This window comes from Rutilus rutilus (assembly GCF_951802725.1).
Source record: "Rutilus rutilus genome assembly, chromosome: 1".
Lineage (NCBI taxonomy): Eukaryota > Metazoa > Chordata > Actinopteri > Cypriniformes > Leuciscidae > Rutilus > Rutilus rutilus.
The window spans coordinates 26,490,359-26,502,680 of NC_140209.1; the positions used below are offsets into that span (position 1 = coordinate 26,490,359).

At 37.9% G+C, this 12,322-nt stretch overlaps 1 protein-coding gene across 13 annotated transcripts in view; it reads right to left on the bottom strand.

Moving 5' to 3' along the window:
* The window catches only part of rbfox3b (RNA binding fox-1 homolog 3b), a 309,370-nt gene that overhangs the window by 52,739 nt on the left and 244,309 nt on the right, over positions 1-12,322 (bottom strand). For all 13 annotated transcript variants that reach the window (XM_084387722.1, XM_084387715.1, XM_084387713.1 and 10 more), the window contains one exon: positions 4,112-4,348. In XM_084387722.1, the coding sequence (XP_084243848.1) occupies positions 4,112-4,348 (237 nt within the window). The remainder of the gene's footprint in view (positions 1-4,111; positions 4,349-12,322) is intronic.

Consider the following 12,322-nt stretch of genomic DNA (forward strand, 5'->3'; position numbering starts at 1 on the left):
TCTTTCTTTCGTCATTTCTTTCTTTCATAATTTTTTTCTTTCACTTGTTCATTCTTCCATTCTTTCTTTTGTTCATTCATTCATATGTTCATCCTTTCTTTCTTTCTTTATTTCTTTCTTTCGTCCTTTTCGTTTGTGGCTTTGTTCCTTATTTCTTTCATTGATTTGTTCTTTCTTTCTTTTTTTCATGATTTCTTTTTTGTTTGTTCGTTTGTTCTTCCTTTCGTTCATTTGTCCTATCTTTTTCTTTCGTTCAATCTTTCTTCCTATTATAATTTCTTTCTTTAGTCCACTCATCCTTTCTTTCTTCCTTTCATTCCTGTGTTTTTACTTTCTCTTTCCTTCGTCCTTTCTTTCGTTCATTTGTTTGTTCGCTCGTTCATTCATTCATTCTTTCTTTCTTTCTATTGATTTATTTTTCTTGTTGTAAGCATAAAGCTCCGTAAATGTTGTCAAATGTATGCTTAACATGAGAAAAATGTTCTGAATAAAAATAGCAAAAAGTATTTTTTTCAATAACTTAACTTAGATTTTGATCATTTTTATAACAAATACAAAACATAAAAAGATATACAATTCATTCATTCATTCGTTCCTTTTATCTTTAGAATTGGTTATCATTATGCCCAATGATGCACTTTTAATAAGACACACTCTTCATCCGAACAATAATAATGTATAATAAGGTTTAAGGACAGGGCCGTGAGCCTCCGAGAAAGACTGTAAGAGAGCGATCTGCAGATCAGTGAGAAATCCACCCGGCCGAGCGAGATTAACTAGCGAGCGTGTCCACCTTTCTGCTACAATAAATTATTCATGCAACACCATGTTCACGCTCCTCTGAAGACATAAAGAAAACAGGCCAGGAGGAGAAGAGAAAGAAGAAATCACTCACAATGAACTACCACACACGCATCATCGTCAACACATTTGAGCTTTTCTTCTCATTCAAACCGAACGCGAATGCCATCACCACAATACAGGAACAGCATAAGGACCCAATGCACTGAATAAAATGCGTAGGTATTTAGACACAGTAGCATCAATTAATGTCCCGACTGCATGAAGCAGGAATGATGCAAACCGACACGGCTCTTATTTGGTGTCACTCTGTCTGCGAGCGAGAGATAGTGATAGTTGCGCGAGCCAAACATGACAGTGATTATGTCATTATAACGGCACACAGTGTGACACATCATTACAGTGGTGTCAAGCGCTCTCTCACTGCTCATTATTTCGGACAGAGGAGCATGTACTCCCAAAACACGGCGTCTCACACTGCGGCTCCATGCGCAGGCTCCTCCACGGCTTCATAATCGGAGAATATTTCAGAAATGACTTATGAGAGACGAACCTCGTCCAGGCCGGGACGCACAAGTTCATCTAATGAAGTCAAGAGACGTTTCTAGTGTGAACTCAATGAGATCTGCTGATAGTTTCTTGCAATAAAATCAAATTTTATAGTCTTTATGCCCGTTCCTGGTCCTGTTGATTGAACAATTCATCAGTGCGTAATATTCCTAAGGGGGGAAAAAAGTCAGCTTCCTTTAAATGAACACCATAATACCTCAATAGGATGCTTTTCTGTTTGTTTATTTTACTTACTGACTCTCATAGGCCTCTCATGTTTTGTTGGAAGCATTTGCATTTCCTTCATTAAAATATAATATCTTGCTACGCCTCCAGAACGACTTTCCTTTTTTGTCTGGTTTCATCCTCCTGTCATATAGAGACAATTTTTTTTTTTTTTTTTTTTTCACCATAAATTCATCATGATACTGTACCTCCTGTTCAAAAGTTTGGGGTAAGTAAGATTTGTTGGTAACACATGCAGTTACTATAGTAATAACTATAAATTATGCATAATTACATGCAACAAAACCTAAACCAAAGCAAACCTAATCCTAACCCTATAGTAAGTGCATAGTTCCTTAATAGTATTCAATACTTAAATGTATAATTACAGTGTAACAGAGACAACTTAAAAATAAAGTGTAACCGATTTAAAAAAAAGGAAAAGATTACTTAATACTAACTAAATAAATATCAACGCTAAACTCTTGAACGCTAGTGTACGTTTATGCAGACACTTCTCTCCAAAGCAACTAAATGTGAACATTTAATCAGTTTATCCTTCCCTGAATCGAACACATGACTTTAGTCAAGCACAGTGTTCTTCAGTTTGGGCTACAGGAACAGGAAGGCTTCAATTCTGTAAGTCATTAAATAAATTAAAGAAAGAAAGAAAAGCGACTTGTTTGAAAACACAACTACTGTTAATTCACATTAAAGGAAGCAGATTTTTTTAAATATACAAAGCGACTTATAAATGAGGAGCAACACAAGCCATGTATAATTCAAGAGCAAAGCATCAGCAGTGCAGCGATAGTGAATCTCAGGAGTAAATCAGAGAAATGCAAACACGTTTAATGGCAGAACAGCAGAGAAAAAGAGGGGGAAATGTGTTTTAACTTTTTATTGCAAATGGACTGGCGTAAAAATAAGCTTCTATTCATAAAAACAGTCGCTTAACTCTAGTTGAAGCACTTTATATTAAGCGTACACTAAACAAAACCGGTGTAAAATGTTTTCACTCGTGATATTTTGAAGTAGAAAGACTGAAATAGTATTTTTTTGTATTTACAACTTTGAATCTTTTCTTTTACAGTTTGGCACGTTTACATCTTGCAATTCTTTTTTTTATACTGAGTTTATATCTCCACAGTAGAAAAAAATAAACTAAAATATCTCACAATTCTGAGCTTATATCTCGATAGCTTATATGTCTTTTTTCCTCAGAATTGTGGAAAAAAGTCAGAATTTTCTTGTTAGGACAACTTTTCTTCTCAGAATTCTGAGTTTACATCTTGCAATTCTATCTTTTTTAGAATTCTGAATATATGTCTTGCAGTTTTGTCTATTTTTAAATTCTGAATTTACGTCTTGCAATTTTGTCTTTCTTTAGAATTCTGAGTTAACATCATGCAATTCTATCTTTTTTATCATTCTGAATTTATGTCTTGCAATTCTGTCTTTCTTTAGAATTCTAAGTTTACATCATGCAATTCTATCTTTTTTCTTAGAATTCTGAGTTTACAACTAGCAATTCAGTTTTTTTTTAATTCTGAATTTACGTCTTGCAATTTTTTCTTTTTTTCAAATTCTGAGTTTACATCTTGCAATTCTGTCTTTTTTAGAATTCTAAATTTATGTCTTGCAATTTTGTCTTTCTTTAGAAATCTGAGTTTACATCATGCAATTCTTATTTTTTTTTCTTAGAATTCTGAGTTTACATCTTGCAATTCTGTCTTTTTTAGAATTCTAAATTTACATCTTGCAAATTTGTCTTTTTCAGAATTCAGAATTTATGTCTTGCAATTTTGTCTATTTTTAAATTATGAATTTAAGTCTTGCAATTTTGTCTTTCTTTATAATTCTAAGTTTACATCATGCAATTCTATCTTTTTTCTTAGAATTCTGAGTTTGTAAACTCAAGTGCAATTCTGTCTTTTTTTGAATTCTGACATTACATTTTAGAATTCTGAGTTTACATCTTGCAATTCTGTCTTTTTTAGAATTCTGACATTACATCTTAGAATTCTGAGTTTACAACTCGCAATTCAGTTTTTTTTTCTCTACGGAATATAAATGTTTTATCTTTTATCTTTTTATATACAAATATATCTCACAATTCTAAAGGTCCTTGCAAACTGAGTCAAAACACCTCTCAAAATGCTTGCTACGGATGCGAAAAATGCAGAAAATCGGACGAAAGTTTCGGAGGCAGTGTGCAAACGTGATTGACACAATGTGAGGTCGTATTTATTTTTTAACGTGCGAAAATTTTGCACACACTCAGTGTCCAAGGACCTTAACTCTTCTTCTCAGAATTCACATGATGTCGAGATGTCAAAACTGACTGTCAGAAAAGTTCTCAGAATCGTTCATTATCATCTTGCAATTCTAAGTTTAATCCTTGCAATTCTGACTCATTTTATTTTCAGAATTGAGAGAAAAAGTCTTAAATGTCTCCTTGTCTGGACCTTTCTTCTCAACAAGCTTCCACAGAAAGCTCCCTGTTAGCATGTGTGTGTGTGTGTGTTTGACGCACCGGCGCTGTGTTGTTCCCGCTGCTGATGGCTGGCGTGTTGCTGTCGGCGTTGGCCAGATCGCTGTGAGTCTGTGCCGGCGTGTAGAGCGTCAAGCCGTGATCCGGGACGCGGTTCTGTCCCGCGTAGTCTTGCGTGGGAAGAGTGTGTGTGGCGCTGAACTCATTCTGCGGGGGATGCCCGTACTGAGGGGTGTACGTCTGGGCCATGTCCGCCGGATTGCTGGCCTCCTGGTTACCCTGCGAACACCAATGCAAACAAAAGCATACATTAAACCCCTGCGGCCGTCGCATATAGGGCCGTATGTTCAAACTGAATGTTTTTATCTTTCCAAGCGCGCCTCTGATGGGCCGATCAGGGAAAACGGGCCGCCCTGCGCTTTAAATAGGCCAGGAAAACAACGATCACATCTCACGGATGATTACAGACACGCTTGATCATTACTAATGAACAGACTTTGTGTTGTTGTAGAAGCCGCTCGGAGGACTAGAGGCCACTGGGATTTTTCCACAGCGCAGAAAAAAAGGAAATCAGTCTCCTTACGATGTTTTGACTGAGAGCTTTGATTTTCCTGACAGGTTACTAATGTTAACAGCGGTCGACACTTTAACACGTCTTCACACGAACACTTTCTGCTCAGCGGTGTTGAAAACCAAGTTGTTTGTCAAGCTACAAGCTTCCCTATAAAGCCTGCTGTGTCATATTTGATACGCACATTTCAAAGGCCTTGAAATGATCAACTTTTGCTGAAACACCTGTTGTACACAAACTACTATATGCCTTCTGTCATCTGATTGATATGTTTTTAGTAAGTAAAAGGGATTTTATAAAAAAAGTTCACCTTCAGCTTGTGGCTCACGTGTCTTTTAATGGTGAAATCTGAACTGATTTCTCTAAAGTTAACATAAGAATAACCTCAAGATTTCAAGATGAACACTTACTGGACTGAAGCAACTTAGTTTTACTTGATTTTTCTGCACACACAAAAAAGTGTTAATAATCATGCTCAAATGAGAGTATCAAATATGATCATCAGGCTTTTGAGGAAGATTTATTAGTTCATCTGTTCATTGTATTGCATTGCATTATGTTTTAAAACCACAGAGCTTTGACATCATAAAACTAAGCATGTAAATATCATCTTACCAAGACATATTATTGACGACTGATATTTATATGCATTTTATGTAAGTAGTCTGCTATACTGTAAAAAATATCCCCTTGATTTACATTAAAGCTATGTGAACGGCCATATAAATATCAACATTGTCAATATTTTTGCACAGTTTGGGCCTCACTATATCATACTATATGAGCCATAAAAGCCTGATGTATAGTATGATACTCAACAAAAAATATTTTATATATATATATATATATATATATTACATATAATTTATATATAATTCCAAGATATAGATCACTGTGGTCCATGGCAATATTTTACTGGAAATAAGACTTATGGGTAAAAATAAATAAATAAATAAATAAATAAATAAATAAATAAGAACCTGTATTAAACAGATAAAGTGGAAGGAATCTCTGAATGCGGGAGGTAGATAAATGCACTGGATTTTTCCCGTTTGCCTGTTCTGGTCATGGTTATTTGGTGTTTGTCTCAGCTGTTGTTCCTGCAGATCTTTTCCTGGAGTCTTAATGAGCCGAGAACCGTCAGCCGCTGTAAATGAGCGGGAATTAAACCTACACAGAGAGTTCCTGAACAAACCGCAGGTCCCAATTAAAGCTAGCGGATACAGGACGAGAGTAACGTGAGATCAGCGCTCACAGTCGCTTTCTGTCGGTTTCGTCTCCTCTTTATTCCTGTTTGTCCTGTGGAACTACCAGCAGGGTCAGAAACTACAGCAAAATCACACCGAAAGTGACACAAATACCCATGCTTTTAATGTGGCGGCAAAACAATGTCACAAATAGTGCAAAACGCTAATATATACTGAAAATGAAAGTGGCAACAAATATGCAGAATAATCAATATGTTAAAACTGATGACATAAAATGGTGAAAAAGTGGTCTCTCTCCTCAGCTGCCCCTCATTACCCAGTTTGACTCTCACATTAAATATTCCTCTAGAACCCATCAAATAAACCTTTTTCTGTCTCTTTGCTGAGTGCGTGTTTCTGCTGCTGCGTCATTCTGATCCCAGATCAGTTCAGAGCGACTCTCTAACGCACATTCAGAACCGCAGACATCATTAAGATCAAACCCACAGCGGAGATCAATAACATGATACTTTATTTATGCGCGCACATTATGCAAAAACTACATTTGATCAAATGTGCAGTGCAGAACCCAAAGCCCAACGCAACTCTTTACCATAATGCAATTTGCTTGACATGACCCTTCATTTCCAGTGTAATGAATCAGAAGTGATATGACAGGTTTATAAAATCATAATTTTATCTACTTGCATTTTAAAGTGCCCTATTACGATATTATTAAAGGCTTATAGTTTCAATCTGAAGGTCTCCTACAATAGGTTTATGTGCATCAAAGTAAAAAAAATAAATATATATATTATTTTTCTCAAAATATGCATTGCAGCATCACCTCTTTTCTCAGTGTCTGAAACAGTTTGATAAAGGATTTTGTCTCTGTAAATCCCTCCTTTCTGAGAGCTTACTCTGCTCTGATTGGTCAGATGGTTCAGTCTGTTGTGATTGGTCTAATCTGCTCTGATTGGTCAGATGGCTCAGTCTGTTGTGATTGGTCTACTCTGCTCTGATTGGTCAGATGGCTCAGTTTGTTGTGATTGGTCTACTCTGCTCTGATTGGTCAGATGGTTCAGTCTGTTGTGATTGGTCTACTCTGCTCTGATTGGTCAGATGGTTTAGTCTGTTGTGATTGGTCTAATCTGCTCTGATTGGTCAGATGGCTCAGTATGTTGTGATTGGTCTACTCTGCTCTGATTGGTCAGATGGCTCAGTCTGTTGTGATTGGTCTACTCTGCTCTGATTGGTCAGATGGCTCAGTCTGTTGTGATTGGTCTACTCTGCTCTGATTGGTCAGATGGCTCAGTCTGTTGTGATTGGTCTACTCTGCTCTGATTGGTCAGATGGCTCAGTCTGTTGTGATTGGTCTACTCTGCTCTGATTGGTCAGATGGCTCAGTCTGTGATTGGTCTACTCTGCTCTGATTGGTCAGATGGCTCAGTTTGTTGTGATTGGTCTACTCTGCTCTGATTGGTCAGATGGCTCAGTCTGTGATTGGTCTACTCTGCTCTGATTGGTCAGATGGACCAGTCTGCTGTGATTTGCCTACTCTGCTCTGATTGGTCAGATGGCTCAGTCTGTGATTGGTCTACTCTGCTCTGATTGGTCAGATGGACCAGTCTGCTGTGATTTGCCTACTCTGCTCTGATTGGTCAATCAATATATTGTTTTATGTGGGCAGGATGATTTTCACATTGTTTCGAAACAACAATTCTAGGCTACAAGATCCAGTTCTCAAAAGTCTTGTGAACAAATATTTAGCATGGGCTTTATGGCCTCATTTCAGTGACTTAAAAATAGACTTCGCAAAACACGCATAAAAGTAATTTTCTCAAAACTACAAACTTTTACATACATGCTGCTCACATATTATTGTAGCAGAGTTTGCCCTGAATACAGTGTAATCAGATGAAAACGTTATAAGTAACAGAAATAAGCACAAATGTCAGCACATGTCAAAACATCTCCAGGGCATAAAAATATCAAATATCAAATTGTTATAAAGTAAAGATTATAAATATTATAAAATACTCTGTAGTATGCAAGTATTCCAGTCCCAAAAGCACTCAAACTCAACTTACCGACCTGCAAATACAATCTAGTGCCCTTAACACCTCTGAAAACACTTTCATGACGCAATGCAAAACACAGTACAAAGCATTGAGTTTCAAAGCAGCGCAGCAGTGAAACACACACACACTCTCTCTCTCTTTAAAAAGGGCAACGCTCCGAGTCACACGGGGAGAAGAAGGAGCTTATTAGCGAAACACAAAGCCACGCTTGCTGCCGTCTGATCTCCACTGCTGCTCTGAAGTGTGTGACAAACACATTTTCTGGGGGCAGATGAACCAGACCAGAAAAAAGAGGCTCGTAAATCAGAGGAGACGCCAGCGTCCTGGAGAGACCTTCAACCCCTCAGAGTCCAGCGCCGATGCCCTCGCATCCCACACACACACACGCGCGCGTGCACGCTAATTACTGCTCACACACGCCTTCAGAGAGACAGGAAAGAGCCATCAGGGAGAGCCGAGGTCTCGAACACCTCTCAAAGCAGACAGACTTTGAGTTTTTCTGGGTATTTTCATTTATTCATGACCTGAAAAAGCTGCGTTCTTCTATTCGGTTAATATAGCACATCATGAGCTAATTACAATATGACCGCCCACATTTACATAATATCAGCATTCAGTAACTCAACTCTTCCTGATGTAAACTACAGCAGTCAACATTTGAAGTGGATCAAAAAAGTTCATCAAAGTTGTCCTAAGACAAGAACGGTATTGTTCAAAATTCATGTATAACTTTGATGAAAGGTTTTGATCCACTTCAAATGTTGCCTACTGTATACTAGTACAAAAGAAGTACAGTATCTTTCAAAAGTTTGGGGTCGGTGCATTTTTTTTATGTATTTGAAAGTAGTCTCTTCTGCTCCCCAAGGCTGCATTTATTTTTATGTACATAATAATTTTAACAGTAAAATTGTGAAACATTATTATAATTTAAAATAGCTGTTTTCTCTGTGAATTTATAGTAAAGTGTAATTTATTCCTGTGATCATTACTCCAGTCTTCAGTGTCACACTTGACATGAATCCTCTGATATGATTTGATGCTCAAGAAACATTTTCTGATTATCATCAATGTTGAAAACAGTTGTGCTGCTGCTTCATATTTTTGAGGTTTTTTTTACGATTCTTCGATGAACAGAAAGTTCAAAAGAACAGGATTTATCTCTACTGTCACTTTTGATCAATTTGATCAACTGAATGAAATCATTTCTCTAAAGAAATTGCATAAAAAGTTCCATAAAGTGGAAGGTACAGTAACTACATCAGGTCAGAGAGAGTGGAAAACGATCATGTAAAACGAAATAACAAAGTGTACGCGGTCAGGAAGCAGGAACCACAGACCTGAACCTGATCATTAGCACCCGAGAGTCCACTAAAATAACCCAGCGCCAGAACACTCGCAGTGCGCTCAGATCCTCCTGATGTGGAAGGATTCCCCCTCATTCCCTCCAATTACAGCACAACAACGGGAAGAAAGAGCGGCAGAGGGGCGGCAGGCCAATTTACAGCAGGTCTGTCCATCGGGCTCCGGTTATTAGTCTTCATTCGGTGCGCTTGAAAGCTCCGCTGTGTCGTTTTTACACCTCATTTGTGAGGGAATAAATTTGGCAAAACAAACAGCGTGTCTGTCCTCAGTCTCGACGGTTTTCCCTTCAGAAAGAGCTGAGCCACGACCCAAACATCTCACGATCTCACGCGCTGTTTGACCTCAGATACTGCCCTATACACTCTAAAAAATAAAGCTTCCAAAAGGGGGTTTTCACAGTCATAGAAGAAACTTTTTTGGTTCCCCAAAGAACATTTCAGTCAACAGTTCTTAAAGGATTAGTTCACTTCAGAATTAAAATTTCCTGATAATTTTCTCACCCTCACGTCTTCCAAGATGGTCATGTCTTTCTTTCTTCAGTTGAAAAGAAATGAAGGTTTTTGAGGAAAACATTCCAGGATTTTACTCCATATAGTGGACTTCAATGGGGTCCAACAGAATGAAGGTCCAAATGTCAGTTTCACTGCAGCTTCAAAGTCTCGACACGATCCCAGCCGAGGAATAAGAGTCTTATCTAGACAAACCATCGCTCATTTTATAAAAAAAATAAACATGTATATACTTTTTAACCACTTGCACTGGCTGTGATGCGCCACACATTACGTAATCACGTTGAAAGGTAAAAAAAGTCTAAAAAGTAAAAAAATATATAAACGTTTATTTTTTTATAAAATGAGCGATGGATTGGCTAGATAAGACTCTTGTTCCTCGGCTGGGATCGTGTCGAGACTTTGAAGCTGCACTGAAACTGACATTTGGACCTTCAACACATTGGACCCCATTGAAGTCCACTATATGGAGAAAAATCCTGGAATGTTTTCCTCAAAAACCTTCATTTCTTTTCAAATGAAGAAAGAAAGACATGAACAACTTGGATGACATGGGGGTGAGTAAATCATCAAGAAATTTTAATTCTGAAGTGAATGTTTTTCTCAGTGTGATGAACATTTTAATATGAACCTTTTTCCAGTATAAAGAATCTTTTGTAGAATGGAAAGATTCTATCTTTCATGGAACCAAAGATTCCAATAAAGAACCTTGATTTTTATTTTTTTATTTTTTCAAGTGTACACGCTTACAATGAATGCCAATATTCTTTTGAGATATGACAGTGTACTAAGTTCTCGTTTGTGTTGATTGTGAGAATCAGCCTGGTCTCAGATGTTTGGAAATCCACTAGAAAAAAAAATCAATATGGAGAGCATCTCAGATCATTGAACAGAAGACAGTTTGTGTTCATATTGAGATCTCTGACTTTTACTCATATACTTTGGTATCTTGGCAAATCTGAGCTCAGTTTGAGATAGAGACATCGTGAGAGTCATTTTCTCAGGAGAAACATCTAAAAAGCATGAGACTTTTCACCATTTGCCGTCCAATTACTCTCATTATTGTCTAAAACAGAAATGTAGGAAAGAGTGTATAGAAAGTCAATAGAACTAAACATTATATTTTGAATAGTTTCAGCTCTAGTTAACAATAACAACACTGTTTTTGCACATACAAACACCTCTCACACGTTCTTCAAAGGATGTAAAATCAATGTGTTATTTATAATACTCTTAAACAGCTGTGTATCACACAAGTAAAACAGAGGCAAAGCTTTATGTTGTGTGTGTGTGTGTGTGTGTGTGTTCTGGGACTCGCAGTAATCGTCTACAACAGGCATCCGTGGCCCGTTCGTCCTCTGAGACCGAAGCTGAAAGTGTCTTAATAAAGCAAAAAGACAGAAGATCATTTTAAACTCTTATGACACACGGCGAGGCCTCCTGCAACTCTCACCGGACCACACAACACACTAATAAACACCACCGCACATCACGCTCATGATCTCAGACTGAGACAGACCTGCCGGACTGAACCAACACGCAAAATATAGACTTCAACTCAATTAAAAATGACAGTTATCATCAAATAAACCAGACCAGAACAACTGGAAACCACCAAGATAATTTTATAAATGTCACATCCACCAACTGGAGTGCCCATGACACACACCAGAGGGCGCTCATCCGCACTCATGGACTGCATTTCCCATAACCCAATGCCTGGACTCATTATGCTTGATTACTTACACCTGTGTCTCATTATCTTGTTAATGCCTGCCTATTTAAGCCCTGTGTTTTCACTCATTCTTTGCGAAGTCTTGTGTGTGTCAAACTGCATTTCCGTTTTGACATTTGCCTGTGTTTTTCTACCATGTTGTCTTTTTGGATTATCTGCCTTGTGTTTTGACCTATTGCTTGTTTTATGGATTATGATTCTGGATTGCCCTTATAAAGCTGCATTTGGATCCTCAACTGTGTCTCTGAGCAGTGTGCGATAGAGATGCGCGGATGGGCTATTATTTCATCCGCAACCGCATCACAAAACTCATCATCCGTCCGCCATCCATCCGCACCAACGTTTTTGACCAATTTTCAAAACCGCACCCGCCCGCCATCCGCTGATTGGTGTATACATATATTTTTCATTTGATTGGTTCAACCGCCCGCCACCCGCCCGAATTTAATTAAAATATTATTTTTCGTCACGTCATCCACCCGATCCGCGGTTTATCCGCGGAGTCCGCGGCTGTAACCGCCAACCGCGCATCTCTAGTGTGCGATACGATTTTGAGTGTATAGTGTATAGTATATATTAGAGATGCACCGATGTATCGGCCAATTAAAGCTATTATTTTCACTATCGATTGTTTAAAATCAAACTATCGGTACCGGCCGATATCATTCTGAATATCAGCTATCATATTAGCGGAGACATTTAGTCTCGATGCGTCACTAGGATATATCACTGTATGTAAGCGTGCTGAATTTATGCAGGTTCTTGTATATGCAACTTTATATAATGAGGTGGGTGATAATATATTACA